Source organism: Cydia amplana, chromosome 25, assembly GCF_948474715.1.
Source record: "Cydia amplana chromosome 25, ilCydAmpl1.1, whole genome shotgun sequence".
In the NCBI taxonomy this organism is placed as follows: domain Eukaryota; kingdom Metazoa; phylum Arthropoda; class Insecta; order Lepidoptera; family Tortricidae; genus Cydia; species Cydia amplana.
The window spans coordinates 7,052,732-7,075,259 of record NC_086093.1 but is presented as its reverse complement, the minus strand read 5'-3'; the positions used below and the strand labels follow the sequence as shown (position 1 = coordinate 7,075,259).

At 37.7% G+C, this 22,528-nt stretch overlaps 2 protein-coding genes across 2 annotated transcripts; both read left to right on the top strand.

Moving 5' to 3' along the window:
* The first annotated feature begins 311 nt into the window (after positions 1–311).
* On the top strand, positions 312–4,412 carry LOC134659455 (uncharacterized). Its single transcript, XM_063515097.1, has 3 exons — positions 312–494; positions 1,347–2,339; positions 3,730–4,412. The coding sequence occupies exons 1-3, from the start codon at positions 313–315 to the stop codon at positions 4,406–4,408; spliced, it is 1,854 nt and encodes a 617-aa protein (XP_063371167.1). The 5' UTR covers position 312; the 3' UTR covers positions 4,409–4,412.
* A 12,194-nt stretch (positions 4,413–16,606) lies between these two features.
* On the top strand, positions 16,607–20,410 carry LOC134659454 (uncharacterized). Its single transcript, XM_063515096.1, has 4 exons — positions 16,607–16,685; positions 17,157–17,258; positions 18,578–18,695; positions 20,316–20,410. Exons 1-4 carry the CDS (start codon positions 16,626–16,628, stop codon positions 20,408–20,410), a joined length of 375 nt encoding a protein of 124 aa, XP_063371166.1. The 5' UTR covers positions 16,607–16,625.
* Positions 20,411–22,528: the final 2,118 nt, after the last annotated feature.

Here is a 22,528-nt window from a genome sequence, read left to right as displayed (position 1 = left end):
TTCTGTACTAAACCGGATTTATGGCTACAGAAAGGGCAGTTAATTTCACTGTGTTTTGCAGTCACAAGAATTGTACATATTTGAATTTATTCCTTATAGTAGACTTGTAGGTTTGGGTAAAATCAACGAACATAATTGAGTTGTTAAAAACAAAGTTTCACCATTTATTTAATGCTATCTTAATCTTACACACGTTATGAGATATTACAGCACTTTAACAGTCAGATAGCCTATGATTTACCTTTTTCCAATAAAGAAAAAAAATGTAATTGAATATTTTTTTACAACCTTACCATATTTTTTGCAGCAATAATGATGGCATTCGACACGGTCTCCTTAAGCAGTGATGATGATATCCCTTTAAAGACGCTAGGTTCTGCTGAAGATGTGCCGCTGAACGCGCTGGGAGCTTCATACGTGCCTATTAAATCCACCGTTTTGAAGACGCGCAGTGTGGAACATTGTGACTTTTGTGAACAGGTGTTCCTGAACAAGTAAGTTATTTATACTTGTAAGGCCCACTGTGCATTAAAATGGTTCAATCTAGTTAGAATCTTTCTTGAACCGAATAAAGAAACTTGCTGTAAATTGTAATATAAAGTTCTATCTATTATCTATCTATTAAGCCCTTTTATTCTGAGTTAGAGTATGTCTCTTAACTCAGTGTGCCGCTTGGCAAAGGCCTCCTCTAGCTCTTTCCATTGGGGTCTGTCGTGGGCCACTCGTCTCCAATATAAAGTTAAAAGCTCTCTATTGTTCATGCCCAGAACCCAGAATAGTATGGGAACGATCGATTTTTGACCCCCCCTCCCTAAAATCATCCAGAAATCATGCTTCGAATGACCCCGTTTCCTCCTACGTCATGCTACCATCATCCAATGTCGAGACCCATGTCTATTTTTTTATTCGGTAGACTGAAATGACAGTTAATAGTATGAAATGACATTTCATGTCCATACTATTAACTGTCATTTCAGTCTACCGAATAAAAAAATAGACTTTAATTTGTAATGACGTAATTTATGAATAGCCCCTAGGGCGCTCTACGGGTTAAGCATGGTATTTGAAAAGGAGAGTGCTACCTCATTGTTGGGAGTGGGTTTTTGGCATTGTGATTGTGTGACTCTTAATAGATGTGAAATCATTTTGCTCAAAACTATTAACCTGTACCCAAGCCGGAGATTTCCGGCCAAAAAAGAGCCATTATTTGTCCAGGTTTTGAGCTTTGCTTTGATACTGGCCAGAGATCTCCGGCCTGGGTAGAGGGGTGTTTTTTTTTACAGCTTGGTAGACAACAGGTTAATTATAGAGCAAATAATTTATGTCAAAATCTTTGTATTTTTCAGGTATGACGCCTTAATCCACAATGGGAAACATATAATCATTCCACTCATTAAGAAGGAGCTCCACCAGTGCCCTCTGTGTCTATTTTATTACACGTCACGATACAAACTTAAACATCACACTAGAAACAAACATAAAAATGACATCAACAAAAATGAAGCCACAGTCGTTAAACCAGTCATTACAGAAAATAAAACACTAATAAATCCAGTTAAAGAAAATAAAGACAAACTTAATATAAAAGATAATGATAAATCTAAGCATACTAATGAAAGTAAAGAAATAATGAAAACAGTTACCCTTATAGATAGTTCCGATGATGAAGACATACCATTGGTTAATCATAGTAACAAAAAAGAAATTAAATTTTCCACATATAAGGCAGATGAAGACGATTTGCCATTAATATTCAATACTAATTCAATCAAAGAGACTGAGAAAGCGCCTAAATGTGAAACTGAAATGCTGAGGCAAGCTCTTTTAAAAGACGTGAAAGTGGTTATCGAGAAGATAGAAATTCCAACTAAAGTTGATACTAAAATCTCAGTTAATGGCTTAGAAGTGTCTAAGAAATTTGAGATAGATCTAAAAGCCCATGAAATACCTAAATACCAACCTAAAATAGACAACCTAAAACCTATGTTTGATGTGAAAGCAAGTAATGCACCGAATGAAATGAAAACAAGAAGTCGTCTCACGTTCGAAGATGAAATTGATGATATTTGTGATGATGAAGTGATGAAAGATTTGACTAAAGAGTGCATAGTCGACATGAACCTTTTTGATGAACCCTGGTTTGATGAACTTGCTAATAGTATTACAAATGATGATGTAACAGTTGATGATATGATTATATCTATTGATGATGATGATGAAGACTGTGCAGAAGTCGCTGTGAAAGAGACAGCTGTGTATACACCTAGTACGCATCATGACGAGTTGATTAAACCAGGAGTTTATCGGTGCAGGAAATGCCAGCAGATGTTTCCTACGAGGTAAGTTTTCTTTAAATTCTTTTAAGATTATGAACTGTAATAGATGTCATATAATTAGAGAAAAAGTGACGAAGCCACCCAGTGGAGAAGGCCGGATTCGAACCGGCGTCTTTAGCAATCCGGGCTAACGCCTTGTACCCCTTGGTCAACACACCACCACCCGTCCCAATTTCTCGACTATTTGCCATCTTACTATCACCATAGAGAAAAAAATACATAGAGTGCTCACTCCATACATCAGTTTTAGTACCAAAAAGACTATTAGCATCTAGCATCGAGTAGCGGAACTATCAGTACTGCTACTTGACAATAGATGTAGCACTGACCGGAAAGTCTTATGCTGTTGAGATAAGACTTTCCGGTCGGTGCTACATCTATTGTCAAGTAGCAGTACTGATAGTTCCGCTACTCGATGCTAGATGTCGACACTGAAATTAATAGTCTGAACTGATGTATGAAGTGAGCACTCTTGTCTTACTATATTTCTCTATGCTAACACTAAGATACTCTATTCTTTTAAGATATCAAGATACCGTGATAAATCATAATATAGACAAGAAAAATGAATTGGTTTTATATTTCTCAATGGCCACAGCACGTTTTAAAAGAATGGTTTATCTTATAATAATAAATTAATAATATTAAATTATCTCCTCGAAAATATGCCGTTGTCCGATAGTACAAGATGGCAGAATCTATAACGTGCAAGGTGGCGTGCGTCTAAATGAGAAATTGTTTTGTGTCCGAGCACTAACCTCCCTAAGTTACTTCTACTCAGAATCACGAGCTGTTTTGATCCTAATAGGAGAAAAAAAGTGTCCCAAAATTTCCATACATTTTTCGATCTTTCCATTCCGTGACCGCCATACAAAGTCTATGAAAAATGGTGACGGAATGGAAATAAAAACCTTGGGCATAGAGAAAAAAATACATAGAGTGCTCACTCCATACATCAGTTTTAGTACCAAAAAGACTATTAGCATCTAGCATCGAGTAGCGGAACTATCAGCACTGCTACTTGACAATAGATGTAGCACCGACAGGAAAGTCTTATCTCAACAGCATAAGACTTTCCGGTCGGTGCTACATCTATTGTCAAGTAGCAGTACTGATAGTTCCGCTACTCGATGCTAGATGTCGACACTGAAATTAATAGTCTGAACTGATGTATGGAGTGAGCACTCTTGTCTTATTATATTTCTCTATGCCTTGGGACACTTTTTTTCTCCTATGAAGATAGAAAGAGCTCGTGATGCTGAGTAGAAATTAACAAATTTAAAATAAAAGTTTAGGAGGCAACTTTAAATAAAATGGGCCGTTTACGTTTCACGTAAATTATTGCGGCTGTGTTGCTGATACAACCTACTCCATATTTTTATATTTTGTCCAGGTTCAACCAGATCCAGCATGAAATGTCTCACATGCACATCCGCAAGCCTCGGCCCATGCTCTGTGAATACTGCGACCGCTTCATAGCCACCAAGCGAGCCCTGAAAGACCACATCGCTACCAAACACCACATGCCACACCGCCCCCGGACCTTCAAGTCCTGCACCAAATGTGGCCTCAAATACAACAATCTTCAAACACATGTGGATAACTATCATGCCACACTCCGCTGCCATCTTTGTAACCAAAGTTTTGACACTGAAATCGACAGACTTAACCATATAAGAGGACATTTAGTCAAAATTAAATGCGGTCAATGCGATTTCGTGGCGTCGGAACTCGAAATTAAAGAACACCAGAGGAGATTTCATAAAGTTTCCAGTAGGGTTTCCTCAAATTTTAAGCTGTGTGAAATATGTTGCCTGTTTCTTAAAAATAAAGGCAACACTCAATATATATTTGGGGAAACTGTGAGTGAGCTAGGCTCTAGGCTGGACTGTGAGCATTGCGGTAATAAATTTTTCCATTTGACTCAAGTGAGACGTATTATGAAAGGGAGACAGAGCGATAGAGCCACGCTTGAGAAAGAAAGGGACAAGAAAAAGGTTTTGACTAATACGGAGAGGCTTAAGAATATACAGCAGAGGTTGAAAATGATTAATAAACTTAGCAGGTTTTAATTTTTATTGTGGTTTTATTTCACTGTCTAGACTAGATTAACCGGAGCCACCCAAACACAGTGTGACGACAAATGTGACGTTATCTATGAAAAGGAACCTTATTACAGTTATTACAATGCCGAGCGACGCTATGGGGCGTTAGTGCCATCGACAATAAGGTCCCTTTTCACAGATAATGCCTCAAATAATAGTACTAGGTACAGAAGGTTCACTCTCTAACAAAACTCGTCTATTACGACAGATATGACCGCTAGGTGGCGCTAGAACTATGGCTAGACACCAACATTGGTGTGGGCCGCGTGTACTTGTAGCGCTCCTAATAAGTCCGACGAACTCCAGATTTGATGGACACCCCAGCGTATTTCATAGTTTTGATGAGCAGCGCCACGCGTGGAAAATTAAAGAACTAATTCGACCAACATTCCGCGGCAAACGGCGCTGTTAATGTCATAAGGTATAGTTTGTCAAAGGACTGTCTCATTTCAAACAGAGAGATTCATACTATCTTTGTCTTACATTAGTACTAGCACGGTAGCACCCAAAAGAAAAAGATGAGTATAGTTTTTTTTGTTCTTATTTACTGACAAATTGGTTTGACCAACTGTAAAAGTGCCTCCGGCGCGCCTCACTCTAAATTTTATATCTGCATACATCTAGCAACTATATCAAGTTTGGTGTCTTTTTCGTGTAATTAGAGGATAAGGAATTCATTTCTGTGACTACATTTTCACTCACCCATACAAAAAATACGAGAAATTCAAAATTAAAAAAAAAAAAATTTACACTTTTTTTTCGAAAATCCTCTACAGAATTAAAAGTATGAGTATGTAGAGCTACTCTCCGAGTAGGTAAATGTAGGAGCTTTCATGATATATTTATCCATGCTATTTGTTTTGTAAATTTTGTTCGGTTGGTTTCTACTTTGGACACTTTGGTTGCCCAAATCCAGTGAGTTTGTTGCTGCATCCGGAGATTGTGATAAGTTTCTCTTTTTATTATAAGTTTTTTCCTGAGGTGAACGTGGTTTTTGTTGAAGTATGATGAGCTTGTCGTATTTTACAATTGCTTTCCGACCTTGTTCCCTTTCCTTTTCCGCTTGTATTTGGAGTTGTTTGCGTTTGTTAAGTACCTCCACTGTAGTCTTCTTTTATGTAATAAGGGGTTTTTTCGAATTTTTTCTTGTTTTGTTGTATTTTTATTTTTAATCCAATGGTGAGCAGTGTAACAACAACGGGTCTAACTTTCTCTCCTTTTTTTCCAAGTCTTCTGACGTGTTCTATGCAGTTTTCGGTACAACGAATTTGTAAAATGTCCCTTATAATATCTAGATTTTTTTTCTCTAAATTGTGATAGTTAATTTCAGTTTCTTCCACTCCAAAAAATATTAAGTTTTTACGTCTTTTATATCTTTCCATATTATCTAAAGCAATTTTTTGTTTTTCCAATTCTTGTTCTAGTTGCTCGTGCTTTAATTCCATATGCTGAAATTTCTTATTAATATTATCATTTATCGTTTTTTTAATATCTTCCTTCATTTCCTGCATGTCTGTCTTTTGTTGTCTTATTTCTTCTTGCATATCTCTAAGCATCTTTTTGATTTCTTCCATTTTTGACAATCGCGCCCTCTATCGGCAGTAATCAGAAATTAGAAATAAATATTCCATGTGTATACTTTTTATAACGAGGAATAGTAGGGCTATTTCATGAAATTTTTATTTGTTGTGTATATATTAAAATAAGGAAAATTTTGGCATTTATTCAGAAAATAATAAAATAGCAAAAGTTTAATTTTTCATTTTTTTTTTCAAATTATTTATATGAAACCATATAAATTAAATAACAGAAATGAGTTGAGCATCCTTGAGTTACACGAAAATGATACCAGACTTGACCAAATAGCAAAACTTTATTTTTTACAAATTTCGGGGGGCACCCCCCCTGAAGTCAAAATTTTGCATCAAAAATTCGATTGGCTCCCCTTCCTAAATCAATCTGTGAGTCAAAAGGAGCAACTCTGCAAAAGGAAATTCCATCATCATCATTTGCCGTATAATTAAGTCTGCACCAGACATATTATACATACTGTGCCTTAAACTGTTTTTCGAGAAGTTTTCAAAGACAATCCGGGAAACGCGAAATCGAAACTTGGCTATCTGCCTCTTTATCGCTCGAATATGCAAGAGTGATAGAGAGGATAGATAACAAAATTTTGACTGTCTCGCTTGCGGTAGACCCTTAGATTGTGACTTATTGTGGGAGTGGCGCTCCCTACGCAGATTTTCGCGTAATATTCCCAATTTCCATCCATAGAAGGTAGCATCCTATAGAAGTGGTCTACGCGTGCCTCTGTGAGGGACAAAACATATAAATTCGACCAATCGTAGCGTCGCATTGCGACGTTATGATTGGTCGAATTTATTTGTTATGGTGGACAACAAATAAATTCGACCAATCATCCATACTAATTTATGGTGGGGAATAAAGAAAATTGTGAGACTGTAACAAGGACAAACGCTTTCGCTGCTACTCCTACTGAAAGATACATAAGACTATCCCGTTCTGTCAGTTATCCCCACCACTCATGCCCAATCCAGTTATTCCAGCGCACAGTGACACGCCACGATGCCCCCTAGATGGCGCTGTGCCGAGCGCAAACTAGGCAACGATGTATCAACAGAGTTAGACCAGTTTGGGTGGATACTGTTGTTAATATATTAAATAATTTATTTACGAAATCTTATGAATATTTTTGTAAGGGCGACCCTATTAATGTACAGTGGTCGTCTTCCTTTATTAAACATTTTCGTTTTACATTAGGGCAGGGGTCTTCAAAGTTCAAACGGCGGACCGCGGTCCGGATGCGAATATTTTAAGGGGGGCGCGGGGCCTCGGGAAATTTAAACACGATTACAAATATCTTGCCTGTCAAATTTGACATTTGTGCTATTCTGGAGATACTCTTGAACGATTTCTACAAGATATTATTACAATATTTTAGCGTAAAAGTGACATTTATTGGCCGAATTGAGCTGCAAAAGAGAACTAGTTGAAATCTAAACTACAACGTATCTAGTACATATCGTATCGTTCTCTAGTCTAGAACGGATCTTGTTTTCCGAATACCGCGGTAGTTCTCAGTTTCCTTGCACGAAGCGAAGGGGGGCGTGGGAACTTCATTTTAAGCAGCAGGGGGGCGTGCCCAATAAAAGTTTAGAACCCCTGATATAGACGGTGCGAGAACTCGCATGCGAGTTTCAATACATAAAATACATTGCGTTCTTTGATCGGTCGGCTGAATTGATGTCACATCAATGGTCCGCAATTATGTAACTAAAATCGCATGCGAGTTCGCGCGCCGTCTATGAGCCCTAAGTTTACTTATTAGTACGAGTAGATTGATTATAGATTATGAGTTCTCGTTACGCTACTGCCAATGTTAAGCGCATATTAAAACGAATCGATTCTCCGCATTCACAAATTATCGAATAGGTATCATGGGAAAGTCTACAAACACATACATAGACTGCAAAAATCATTGCACTACCTTACTTTATTATACTTAATTTTAATTTTGTTGTGTATGTTTATGGAATTTTATTCTGAAATAAATTATTTGAATTGAATTGAATTGCAATACGTGTGTTTTATCTTTAATATTCATTTCGATACAGTTTAGTCAACTACATATATTTATTGACTAATCGGAAGCTGTCTAAAAATTGAATTTAGCGCGGAGCAAGTACCAGGGCCTTATGAGTTACGAGAAGGTGTCGTGGGCCAACCGGCCGGGGCGCGGGGCGCGGGGGTATCGCGGCTGCTCGCGCATCTTAGCTGTATACTTTTGGTGTTTTTACGTACATATATGATTCTTCTACTAGTATTAAGTATTTTTTTTTGTTGACTCGTAGAAAAAGTATTGTATACAATAGTGATATAATCAAGCTTTTCAATCTCGTACCTTACTTAGGCAACTCAGCAAGCTTCGTTGCCTAAACACGGTACTCGACTGAAAAGCTCTCCATTATATCACGATTGTATAAAATACTATTGGAATATGTACAAAAATTTGTACGCAGGGTTTTAGGAGGTTGAGATTATTATGAATCTAGACACGCAGCATTATCAATCGCTGGGTGTGGGCACCTGTACAATTTCTTTGTTATCATTGTATCTCGCATGCGAGTTCTCGCACTAAATCAGGGGTTCCCAAACTTTTCTTAGGCACACCCCCCTGCTGCCTAAAATGAAGTTCCCACGCCCCCCTTCGCTTCGATGCAAGGAAATGGAGAACTACCGCGGTATTCGGAAAACAAGATCCGTTCTAGACTAGAGAACGATACGATATGTACTAGATACGTTGTAGTTTAGATTTCAACTAGTTCTCTTTTGCAGCTCAATTCGGGCAATAAATGTCATTTTTACGCTAAAATATTGTAATAATATCTTGTGGAAATCGTTCAAGAGTATCTCCCATGTATCTCCAGAATCGCACAAATGTCAAATTTGACAGGCAAGATATTAAACATATCGTTGTCGTATCTTGGTGATGTCTAGTTCAAAATCCGAATCGGGGCCCTATTAGGTAATCGTGTTCAAATTTCCCGAGGCCCCGCGCCCCCCTTAAAATATCCGCATCCGGACCGCGGTCCGCCGTTTGGAGACCCCTGCCCTAATGTAGAACGGAGATGTTTAATAAAGGAAGACGACCACTGTACATTAATAGGGTCGCTCTTACAAAAATATACATAAGAATTTATCAATTAACTGATTAATATATTTACAACAGTATCCACCCAAACTGGTCTAACTCTGTTGATACACCGTTGCCTAGTTTGCGCTCGGCACAGCGCCATCTAGGGGGCATCGTGGCGTGTCACGGTGCGCTGGAAACTGGGAATATTACGCGAAGGCGCCAGGCGGGGCCGCCACTCTCACAATAAGTCACAATCTAAGGGTCTACCGCAAGCGAGACAGTCAAAATTTTGTTATCTATCCTCTCTATCACTCTTGCATATTCGAGCGATAAAGAGGCAGATAGCCGAGTTTCGATTTCGCGTTTCCCGGTAGGCCCTTTGTAAACAAACCGCCTTGATGTATCAATGCCATATTTTGATTGTCTTTGATAACTTCTCGAAAAACAGTTTAAGGCACAGTATGTATAATAGTCCCTAGTGCATACTTAATTATACGGCAAATGATGATGATGGAATTTCCTTTTGCAGAGTTGCTCCTTTTGACTCACAGATTGATTTAGGAAGAGGAGCCAATCGAATTTTTGATGCAAAATTTTGACTTCAGGGGGGGTGCCCCCCGAAATTTGTAAAAAATAAAGTTTTGCTATTTGGTCAAGTTTGGTATCATTTTCGTGTAACTCAAGGATGCTCAATTCATTTCTGTTATTTAATTTATATGGTTTCATATAAATAATTTAAGAAAAAATGAAAAATAAAAATTTGCTATTTTATTTTTTACTGAATAAATGCCAAAATTTTCCTTATTTTAATATATACACAAAAAATAAAAATTTCATGAAATAGCCCTACTATTCCTCGTTATAAAAAGTATACACATGGAATATTTATTTCTAAAATATGTGAAGAAAAAAAAATGTAGACCTACTTTCGACCACAAGCTCACCGAATAGTATACGACGATGTATGTTACAGCTATTAGAATTACGGCGTTTGATGACGATGAGATTCCTTTTAGCATAATGAGTCCTTAGAAGCCTTAGATCATTTTAGGAATGAGAGCCACCTTGATTTTTGGTACGGTCGGGATGAAAAGGTTTGGGTGATTTGTCCCATACAATCATAAATTTATGCAAGCACCTGTTTAGGCTTCTGCAATAAGTTTTGTGACATTCTTGAGTAAATCAAAAGGAAGAAATCATTTAGGTGATTAAATCTTCAAAATACAAAATAATGTAAATATTGACTAATATTTACATTATTTTCCTCCGTATAGCTACGTCCCTTAAATCGGATTAGGTTGTGCACCGAGCATAAGCAATGTTAAAGAGTGTAAACAAATATATAGGTAGTAAAATCTTTAGAATACGAAATAATGTAATTTAGTCCATTTTCCTCTTTTTTCTTTTAATTTTCTCGATAATGACACCAAACTTAATGCAGAAACCTAAACAGGTGCTTTCATAACTTTATGATTGTATGGGACAAATCACACCCCACCCTTTCATCCATACCGCACCAAAAATCAAGGTGGCTCTCCTTCCTAAAATGATCTAAGGCTTCTAAGGACTCATTATGCTAAAAGGAATCTCATCATCATCAAACGCCGTAATTCTAATAGCTGTAACACACATCGTTGTATACTATTCGGTGAGCTTGTGGTCGAAAGTAGGTCTACATTTAATTTTTTTTCTTCACATTTTTTAGAAATAATATGCCATGTGTATACTTTTTATAACGAGGAATAGTAGGGCTATTTCATGAAATTTTTATTTTTTGTGTATATATTAAAGTAAGAAAAATTTTGGCATTTATTCGGGAAAAAAAAAAAACAAATTTTTATTTTGATTTTTTTTTAAATTATTTATATGAAACCATATAAATTAAATATCAGAAATGAATTTAGCATCCTTGAGTTACACGAAAATGATACCAAACTTGACCAAATAGCAAAACTTAATTTTTTACAACTTTCAGGGGGCACCCCCTTGAAGTCAAAATTTTGCATCAAAAATTCGATTGGCTCCCCTTCCTAAATCAATCTGTGAGTCAAAAGGAGCAACTCTGCAAAAAGAAATTCCATCATCATCATTTGCCGTAAATCGCACTTTTTTGTCGTGTGCGCCAGGGACTATAAGTTACTCTATGGTTTATTAAAGGCACTAGTGCTGCACTCTGGTGGCAAAACATTGCAGTAATACTCCCTATTGAAAAAATATTAGCATGCCAAAAAATCACCAATAATAACCCAACTAACATTATACTTCGTTTTTTTAGCATTAGAAATTTGGTAAACAATCTTGATGTGTCTTTTAATTGAAAAACACATTTTAAAAATAAGTTACGGTAAATATGTAACAATAAGTAATAGTTATTAATTTTTAAAAAGTGTTTTTCAATTAAAAGACATGTCCAAATCGCTTACCTTCTTTCAAGTTCTTTCTAATGCTAAAAAAAACGAACTATAGGCGCTAAATATAAGGGTTAAAAGAGATCTACATAAGCGTTTGTTTACTCCAGAGGTTCTATTGATGTTCTAAAAATAAGAGTTATAGCCGGCTATAACCCCGTAATATCCCCGGATTGGGCACAAATTTTAACACCTGAGGTTGCAAAACGGCGCTACAATAGAGAAATAAGAGGTAGAAGAGCGCTAAAGTAGTGCTGTAATAGCGTTGATTAAGTACTTAGGGTTTAAAAGGGTGCCAAATAAGCGACTACTAACTATTTGAGTAGTAGTGTAGGGCCATATAGATGATATTTTCAGCTTTAGATGGTATATTAGCATTCAAAGTCAATATTTGTAACACCCAAGAAGGTAATTGCGCATTTTTCCTTAGGCCATATCTGCTTTGATTGCAATGTTTCCATTTTGTATGGTAATAACCTATTCGTAAGCTTGCACTGTGACAGCTTGAAGTGAAATGTAATGGCGGATAAATAAAAGCAAATAATTATTTTAGTTCACTGATGCCGGCTTTATCTGCGGATTTATGATGGCGAAATTAATTACACTGTCAATAACTATATGTATTGATAACAAAATTTTAAAGGGCCTCTGATCCTTTGCATATTTATCTGAATATAATATTTTTTTTATTTGTGGTCCACCGTATTTAATTTTCGAAAAATTACACAATATACGTGAAGTCCGGTTTTAAATATAACAATACTAACATTAGGTCAATATTGAGTAAAAGTATCGATTTTTATTCAGTATTTACGTTCTAATCAATAGTTTTTGTTTTGCTTATTGATTCACCGGTCATCTTAACATGGCGCTATAGGCTTAGGTTGTAAGTAAGACTCTAATAACAGTATAAGATGTACTAAGGTATTGAATAACGCTTGTCTGCGACTACATGACCCATAATAGTGACTCATAACTTCTCTTTTCGACTGTAAGTGATACAAGAGAATTAAGTAGCGATTGCGATACACGGAGCTATAAAAGACTTTTTATCGCCTGTTTAGAACCTTAAGTGAAATTTGCAGCTGCTTATTACTCATATAGATATTAAGGTGGTAGAATTCACTTTTAGCTATAACACTAGCTGCTTAAGATGCATTATAGTGGCCAAAACGGCTACTGTGGATCTTAAAGCTATACATGGACCTCTTAAAGACCTTGATGGCACCAGAGCCTAGGTAAGCTTAAGCATAAGTAGGCTTAGAATATGTAGCTATTCTACAGCCGTTTTATGTATTTAGGTGATGAAATAAGTGCTAAGTGTCGCCTAATTGTTTGTTGGGAAATTATTTTCCCGCCCAAATTCATTTACAATCATTGAATTCTTTCTGGGATGCCAGTATAGCTAAATAAAGCTCTTTAAATAAAAAACTAACACTTCTAAATAATCTCATTTGGCATCTTTCAAGTATGTAAAATTGGCGACAGCCGTATGTTGTCATCGCTTTTAGTTCCTCCACCATATACCTACTTCGCACAACAAATTTAGTAAGGTAAATGAATGCGCCACATAGAAGGTAGGATCCTATAGAAGATTTCTTCGTAGGCACAGAAATAAATATGGAAGTATTTTTTGTGCTCCTCAAGTATGAGTATAACCTATCTATGGTTATATAATATCACTTGCTCCCTCTAACGCATAAATGCGTCCCTTGGAGTGGCCGGCGCTGGCCCATCGTGTAGAGGATCCATGGGAGACAAAACATACGCAATGCGACACTATGATTGGTCGAATTTATTTGTTGCCCTCCATAACCCATACTAAATTTACGGTGGGGAATAAAAAAAAAATGAGACTAACAAGGACACACAATAATAGCGCTTTCGCTGCTACTCCTACTGAAAGATACATAAGACTATCCCGTTCGATAATTTCCCCCACCCCTCATGCCAGATCCAGTTATATACTAGATTCATGATGAGCCATAAGCCAGCCTTGAGTCTATGATAGACATTAGACAATGGGGCGTCAAAAATATGTAATTACAGATTACATTGATTTCGATTCTCCATGTGTAAGAAATGGTCTTATACTATACGCGCTCGATGTAACGTTATCTAGTTTCCGTAAGTTACAGCGACATCTAGCGAGCAATTGGCTCAACTTGGGCACAATACTTGCACTATTAAGCCCTTGCTACACGGTCGCCGACAAGCCCCTCAGACCGCGTGGCCTTGGTTTGGACGGACCGTGTAGACAGTTGTTTCCAACAAAATTTGACCAAAACTGATCAAGGACAGACCAAGGTCAGACGGTTAGAAGGCTTGTCGGCGACCGTGTAGCAAGGGCTTTATCTTTCAATCTGTCCAATATGGTCCAATATCTTTGTCCAATGTGTATTGCGTCTCACATTTTGCTTAATGAGGGAGTGAGATGCAATGATATTGGACAAAGAAATTGTACAGGTGCCCACACCCAGCGATTGATAATGCTGCGTGTCTAGATTCATAATAATCTCAACCTCCTAAAGCCCTTGCTACACGGTCGCCGACAAGCCCCCAGACCGCGTGGCCTTGGTCCGTCCCGGACCGTGTAGACAGTTGTTTCCAACAAAATTTCGTTTGACCTCCGGACGCCCTTGGCATGCGAACGCGCGCCAGCGACCGCGGTCTGAGCGGTCGGTCCGGAACCGTGTAGCCGCCCGTCGCCAACCACACTAGGCCATTTCGCTTGGAGGACGCGCCGTGTGCGCTCGTGTGGTTAATAGCCATGCCATGGGTACTCAGTAGCAATAATTCATCAAATACTTTCCTCTTCATTCTTAGAAAGTTATGTATGTCCCAGTAGCGTAGTCCAGCAAATTCATTAAGTTGAAATGACTCAACAAATGCCGTTTTCTGAGCCAGCGTTTCATTCATATACCCTTTTCTTTTTTTACAAGCTTTTTATTAACTTGCAATATACCTAATGTAAGTATGTAAATATGATTGTACGGGTCAAATCTTGCAAGTTAAATTAGACCCACTTTCTAGTTTCCGATGGAGCTGAAAATTTGCATACATATGTCGGGTGACAATGCATTATTATGGTACCATAGAGCCGATCTGATGATGGAGACAGGAGGTGGCCATAGCAACCCTGTGATAGAACAACGCGACCTAATTGTGTTTGGGGTTTTTAGAATTGTCTCGACGAGTATTAGTTGCCTGTGGAAAGAAAAGTACAGTCAGCGATAAAAGCTTGTACCAAAAATGAAATTTTTGACAAAAACTTATTTTTTTGTCATTGCACTAGTATGAGTAGGTTATGAAATTTGGCGCACCGGCCAATAAGTTTTGCCGCGCCAGAAGTCAAGGAAGAAAAACAAAATGCTATCCGCCAGGAGTGGCATACGCCGCCCTTAGGGCCATACACCACTGAGTAAGTGAGTAGGTACTAATGCCACGCTAACTTTCTGAAAGGTTACGGGCCATTTTGTGCGCTTGCAATACGTGTTGTCCGTCCGCGAGTTCTGAACACACTGTGGTCTGCCACCGTCTAGCCAGACAACTCAGACGGACCCACATACCAAGGACAGACCAAGGTCAGACGGTTAGTAGGCTTGTCGGCGACCGTGTAGCAAGGGCTTAAGACCCTGCGTACAAATTTTTGTACATATTCCAATAGTATTTTATACAATAGTGATGGTACGCAATGTACTTAACTAAAATCGCATGCGAGTTCGCGCACCGTCTAAATGAGCCCTAAGTTTACTTATTAGTAAACTTATTATAGAATTATTAGTTCTCGCTACGCCACTGCATATTAGAAACGAATCGATTCACCGCATTCACCAAAATGTGACATTATCAATGAAAAGGGACCTTATTGTCGATGGCGCTTACGCCATTATTAACGATGCTCCGATATGAATACAATGCGACGTTGTGCGGCGTAAACGCCATCGACAATAAGGTCCCTTTTCATAGATAATGCCCCAAATAGTTTTCAAGCGTAAGTTACATAGACTTAAAAAACGACTTAATAGACGTAAAACTTACATAGACTGGAAAAATAATTACAACACGTGTGCGTTTTATCTTTAAAATGATTAAACTTCGTGAATAATATCATTCTGTTTCAATCTAATTTATCTTTCTTTTATTAGGTAGAGTCAGACCAAGATATTAAGTCTGCAACGATTTTGATAGCACAGTGCAAGTGTACCTGATTCATATTTCAAACAAAAAACGAATTTATCATACTTTATTATAACAACAAGGTTCTAATATGGTTCTAATCACAATTTTGGTATGGTGTGGGGGGGGGGGGGGGGGGGGTAACACGGTTCATATCCCGGTCGATACAAGTCTAGTATTGATGGATCCATACTCAAAGATAGATTATTTAGAATAAATGTTTTTTGATTTCTGCCGCGTATATTTTCTTTCCATATCTACCCTATGCCTAGAGTGACTAGTAGAACGAATTACCGTTATTGCTTATTAAGGCATTGTGATTAAAACAACTATTAGGTAATTAATTACCAAGAAAATTAAAATGGTTGTAATGTAATGCCTACAATAATTTATTTTCATTTTACCCGCAGCTTTGTAAGGTGGATAGAAATATATTAAATTTGGTAAGTAGGTAGGTACCTACATACTTATATTGAATAAAATATTTAATTTTTTACGCGATTGAATTCATTTCTATAATCAACTTTTACGATAACAGAACTCCGAAATCACAAAAAATCCTGATCTCCATACTCGTGTTGTGTCGAATTGAACTTTAGTATGGAACACCATTTTTTTTCTATTTTAGTCTGCTTTTTTGCTTTAATAAAAAAAATGCTCATAATAATGGCCTAAGTCACGTATACTTGGTATAGTAGGTATAGTAGGTATACTTGGTCAACCAGATCTTGACAGTAGAAAAAGGCGGCAAATTTGAAAAATGTAGGCGCGAAGGGATATCGTCCCATAGAAAATTTGAATTTCGCGCCTTTTTTTACTGACAAGATTTGGTTGACCAGCTATATTATGTTTTATACCTATCACGTAAAAAATTACACCTCGTAAATATATTATTAATTACCTTCTGTTACAGTGAGACTTTCTAAGATATTTCAAAATGGCGTCCCTGCGCTACGTGGTCGCCGTGGTCCTGGTGACCGTTTTGGTTTATTGTTCTGTTAGTAAATAAAATCCATATAAAACCCGCTTAATTACCAGCACGTTGCATGGGCCATTTTTTTACGATTTACCTTTTTCGTAAAATTTTGATAGAATTCTGTACAATATAAGTGCAATTTCACTGAATGTCCTACGAAATCTTCCCCTGAGTTGCGAAAACGTATAGAATGTTCGTAACTCAACGGAAAATAACATTTTTTTTTGTCCCATCCTTTGATTTTATATTTACCTATTCTGCCCAGAATGAGTAGGTAAGGTACTAGTAGTAGTAGTAGTAGTAATCACTTTATTGTACACAACACAGGTTTACATAATGTTTACAGAAATAAAGGTACAAAGGCGAACTTATCCCTGTAAGGGATCTCTTCCAGCTAACCTACTAATTGATTACTTATAAAAAAAACTTTATTTCAGTTATAATAAATTAAAATTAGGTATACTAATTATATCCGGTTATTTTTATTTTAAGGCACTACATCCCCTAGTTAGAAGATTGCAGTTTCACGTTAATTCTTGCTCAAACGAGACGCCAGAATGTATGCATCAGTGTATCTTCAAGAAAATGGGAATTGTAAGTATGAAGTTACTTTTCGTCACGTATGTCAGCAAAAACTATTAGCCTAGCATCCCTGCATACAAATGTCTTTTATTGCTGATTAAAATTGGCATTATTACTGAGCAAGACTGTCGAGTCGACAGTCGAAGCTAGGGGAAACCCCTTCAGCCGCGTACGCAATCGGAGCTTCGTATCGTAAGTATAGTATGAATGATCTCAGATGATTTTTTCGGGCTTGAGCACTTAAAGCCTTTGTTTCTATTAAGAGCGGTCTTCAGCACGTGCCAAAGTAACCATGTCGTTTAAAAAGCAACTATCGTGATAGTATTAAGGTTCAAATTTATGTGACAGCTCATTCTGAGAACAATCAGGGTGGTCTTTTCTTAGGAGATAACAAAACGTGTTATCTCCAAATGGGTTGTTTCATGAATTTGAACCACATAAATATAATGGTAAATTTGCTTTTTAAACGAGTTTGTTCCCGTTACTTATGTAGGGTCTATTAGCAGTAAACGGGTGTAAGCACTGCATAAAGGAAACAATACCTTTTGTTTAATAGACTAGGGCCCGAGCCCGAAAAAATCATCTGAGATAATTCATACTATAACCAGTTGCGATCGAAAACTTTTTCGGTCTTGTAGTCTTGTACGAAACTATTTGCGATCAACAACCATACATATACGTACTTACGTAACCATTCATAAACGTAAACAGTTACTTTGTTTTGTACGAATCCTCTCGAGCCTGTCAATAGATTTGAATATCGTATGCGGTAAAGAGTTAACATGACCCCATGTGCAGAGCGTGCATGGAAGAAGAGGAAACGACAAAACATATTCTCCTAGACTGCAAACAGGTAGACGTATACAGGAGCAAATACAGGGACTCCGTGCACACTAATAGAGACAGTTTACTGAAAACTTTGCTAGGCTTCATGGAGGAGCTGGTTAGAGTAGCGCTACCTCGTTTCACGCAAAATAGGCACAACGGTTGTCGATTTGCGGAAAATGTCCAGAAGCACTAACTAACTACTATGGGCAGGCGTGGCTCACTCCACGATTTCGACGCGTCACTACAAGTACCTACAAGTACATGCGGCCCACACCAATTTTGGTGTCTAGCCATAGAAGTTGCCGCGCACCGCTACGAAACGCACGCCTGCTCGCGCTTGCGCCACCTAGCGGTTATATCTGTCGAAATAGACGCGTTTAGTTAGAGAGTGAATCTTCTGTACCTAACTTAGTACTATTATTTATTCTGTGCTATGGGTTAATATGTGACTCTACATTATATTTTATTAATTATTCGTGGCTCTTAATATTTGTACTTTGCAGGTAAATAAGAACGGCCAGTACGTGGAGAGGAAAGCAGTAGAATGGATGAAAATTGCGACAGATAAAAAAATTCTTACACGATCGCAAACTATCAAAATTGCTAAAACATGCAACAGTGGTAATTCATTCTATATCGTCACTTCATTTAAACTAAAAACAAAAGCGGCCAAGTGCGAGTCGGACTCGCCCATGAAGGGTTCCGTATTTAGGCGATTTATGACGTATTAAAAAAAACTACTTACTAGATCTCGTTCAAACCAATTTTCGGTGGAAGTTTACATGGTAATGTACATCATATATTTTTTTTAGTTTTATCATTCTGTTATTTTAGAAGTTACGGGGGGGGGGGAGGGGGACACACATTTTACCACTTTGGAAGTGTCTCTCGCGCAAACTATTCAGTTTAGAAAAAAATGATATTAGAAACCTCAATATCATTTTTGAAGACCTATGATTTTTTGACGAAAAAAAAAATTTTGAGTTACAGTTCTAAGTATGGGGAACCCCAAAAATTTATTGTTTTTTTTCTATTTTTGTGTGAAAATCTTAATGCGGTTCACAGAATACATCTACTTACCAAGTTTCAACAGTATAGTTCTTATAGTTTCGGAGAAAAGTGACTGTGACATACGGACGGACAGACGGACAGACAGACAGACATGACGAATCTATAAGGGTTCCGCTTTTTGCCATTTGGCTACGGAACCCTAAAAACGATGTTGCTCTGTGGTCTGTGACCGATTAATCGGTCTTTGGCGTTGAACCTACGGTGCGCATATATCGGTCATTCCAAAAGGTTAAAGCAATTAAATTCATGGTTGTACCGGTTCCTATACTAGGCCTAGCCTGTCACGTAGGTAACCAATTCAGCTACGAATTATCAATGATTTGATTTTTATTTATTAGGGAACTCTTCTGCCAATACCTCGGGAGCGCGTGGAGGTATCGAGTTGAAATTAAAACCATATACTCGGGTCCATAAAGAGCCTTAAAGCTGTGAAAAAAACATTAAAATCAAGCTTCTAAAATCTAAATTAACGTAAAAAAAACCATTAGCTTCCATTCGCACGAGAGCTTTTTCAACGCGCGTTAAAAAAGCGCTAGAATCCGTCTGCAAAATTCGATTTAACGACAAAGGCTTAAAGTCGAAAATCCAACAACGCTTAATTAAAAAGGGGCACCGCTCTCGTGTGAATACATACTGGTTATCCATTTGTGTCATTCAAACTCTTTTTTAACGCGCGTTGAAAAAGCTCCCGTGCGAATGGGGGCTTAGTCGCAAACCATAGTACATGGCTCCTCTACAGTGATGGCCCAGCGAGATGGCCATGCGATGGTTGAGCGCACGTATATGGAACGTGTAGATACGTACGCACCATCGCTGGCCCACTACCTTTGATTTGCAGACGAAAAACCGACAGCGGCCATCCGCCGCGCCATAAGCCATCCGACACCATCACACCACTACCCTCTCTACACGCTGGCCCATCTTAGTGGGCCAATATGATGGCCCATCGTGTAGAGGAGCCACCAGATGTATGACTCACGACGACAGTTAAAATTCAAGAAATGCTTATGACGATTTTGTGATGTTATCTATGAAAAGGGGTCTTATTGTCGATGGCGCTTACGCCATTATTAACGATGCTCCGATATAAATACAATGCCGCGCGATGCTGTGCGGCGTAAGCGCCATCGACAATAAGGTCCCTTTTCATAGATAATGCTCCATTTACAGTAAACAAGAGTTCCAGTAAGCGGAGTAAGGGCTGTCATCTGGCTGAGCAAGTGTCGGTGTGCATGCATAATGAAATGCTGAAGGTATGCAGCTAATTATTAATTTAATCTTTATTTCACAAATTTACACAAAAAAGTACAAATGGCGGACTTAACGCCTTGAGGCATTCTCTACCAGGCAACCATTGGGCTAAACAGAGACAGTTTGTTTGGTGCAGGATTGTAAATAGTGGATATAAAAACAGACACAAGTCGAGACTACTATGATACTATACTTACACAAATATAGATTTTAAATATACCTACATATTTAATGTTTGTATGTACAAATTCAATATATATAAATAAACATACATATGTATATATATAATAATTACAAATGTAGTGCGTAGTTATTTTCCACCGTATTTTCACGGAAACGTACGAACGTACATGACAAATACGAACGTTTCCGAGATAATACGATGGAAAACAATTATGCACTACATCCATACAGGAAAGAAACATATACAAACAAAACAGTGAGCAAAATCGCATTTTGCTCACTGAGTTAGACAAAATGAGCATAATGCGATTTTGCTCACTCAGTGAGCAAAATGAAATTTTGCTCACTGTTTTTAAGTAGCAAAGTACCCTTGATCGAGCTGCTGAGGTGAAAATTTAATTGTTGGTATATCTTAAGAAAACATGAGTAAATAGAGGTAAGTGATGAAGAAGGAATACATTTTTCGGGTTCTCTAATATGTTCTCACTGCTGAGGTGAAAAGTTTTGTGAACTACACGAGATCAAAGTTCTTTGCGCTTTTGAGTCCCTTACTACGCTCAAGATTCTAAATTAGATTCATCTAGTATAGAATCTTTCGCTTGCACGGGACTCAAAATAAGCACTCGAAGAAATATCAAACTTTGATCTCTTGTTGTACAAATAACTATTGTGTTGTGACACTTGTGTGTGACAGTATGCTAATTTTACGATTTTTATAGCGGTGGTGGCCGAGTGGATATGACGACGCCCGACTTTCAATCCGGAGGTCGCGGGTTCAAATCCTGGCTCGTCTCGTACCAATGAGTTTTTCGGAACTTATGTACGAAATATCATTTGATATTTACCACTAGCTTTTCGGTGAAGGAAAACATCGTGAGGAAACCTGCATACATCTGCAAAGAAATTCAAAGGTGTATGTGAAGTCCCCAATCCGCATTGGGCTAGCGTGGGGACTATAGCCCGAGCCCTCTCGCGCATGAGAAAAGGCCTGTGCCCAGTAGTGGGACGTATAAAAGCTGAATGATTATTATTATTTTTAATCTGACAATATTGGTACGCATTTTTTAATACGAAAGTGGAGGACCCACCACGCGAAATCGCCTTTTCATACAAACGTATAGGTAGTCCTCATTTTCCTCTCTGGATATTAACATTATACGATATTTGTATATCAACCACAGCCCCTACGTTTCATTTTATTCGAATTTTTAATTCAATTAAAAATGTAAAAGAGAGCATTTTAAAATTTGTATGAAATCTGTTTATAATATTGCTCTTAATTAATACAATAATCAAAAACTCGAAAAAAGTCAAATGCATATAGCCATGGTCAATATACCTACATCAAATTATGAAAAAAATATTTACCATAATGTCAATATCCAGAGAGGAAAATGGGGACTATGTTTGTATGGCGAAGCGGCCGTCCCCTTTCCTCTTAATGCGGTTAAAATGTGACAATCGGGTTTCGAAGTTCCCTTCTCCAAAAAATCCCCTCTTGGAGATCCACTATTAGGAATCTTGAGGCTGATTTAACAGATAAGACCTCTGCAAGAGTTTATTAAAATGGCTAAATTTTATTTCAGATGGGTGTAGACAAAAATCTCACTCCTCACGGCTACGGCCCACATGGCCATGGGAGTTTAAAAAAACGAAAACACATTAAAAATTAAATGTTGAAACCGGAGGGGCTAATTATTATCATCGTGAATTCGTTTCAATACATTACACTTCATTGAAATACAGTGTCAAACCCCACATAACGTCACACGATATCACGATTCACTCCATATAACGTCACACGATATCACGATTCATTCCATATAACGTCACACGATATCACGATTCACTCCATATAACGTCACACGATATCACGATTCACTCCATATAACATCTACAATAAAATATTTGCTAAAGTTGCTTTACTTTCATTGAATTTCTCTCTATAT

Excerpts from the sequence above, each read along its gene's own strand:
- LOC134659454 (XM_063515096.1), top strand. The coding sequence starts at position 16,626 with ATGGCGTCCCTGCGCTACGTGGTCGCCGTGGTCCTGGTGACCGTTTTG. Across the intron at positions 16,686-17,156 it reads CCGTTTTGGTTTATTGTTCT|GCACTACATCCCCTAGTTAG; the intron begins GTTAGTAAATAA and ends TTTTATTTTAAG. Across the intron at positions 18,696-20,315 it reads TGCTAAAACATGCAACAGTG|TAAACAAGAGTTCCAGTAAG; the intron begins GTAATTCATTCT and ends CTCCATTTACAG.
- LOC134659455 (XM_063515097.1), top strand. The coding sequence starts at position 313 with ATGATGGCATTCGACACGGTCTCCTTAAGCAGTGATGATGATATCCCT. Across the intron at positions 495-1,346 it reads GAACAGGTGTTCCTGAACAA|GTATGACGCCTTAATCCACA; the intron begins GTAAGTTATTTA and ends TGTATTTTTCAG. Across the intron at positions 2,340-3,729 it reads CAGCAGATGTTTCCTACGAG|GTTCAACCAGATCCAGCATG; the intron begins GTAAGTTTTCTT and ends TATTTTGTCCAG.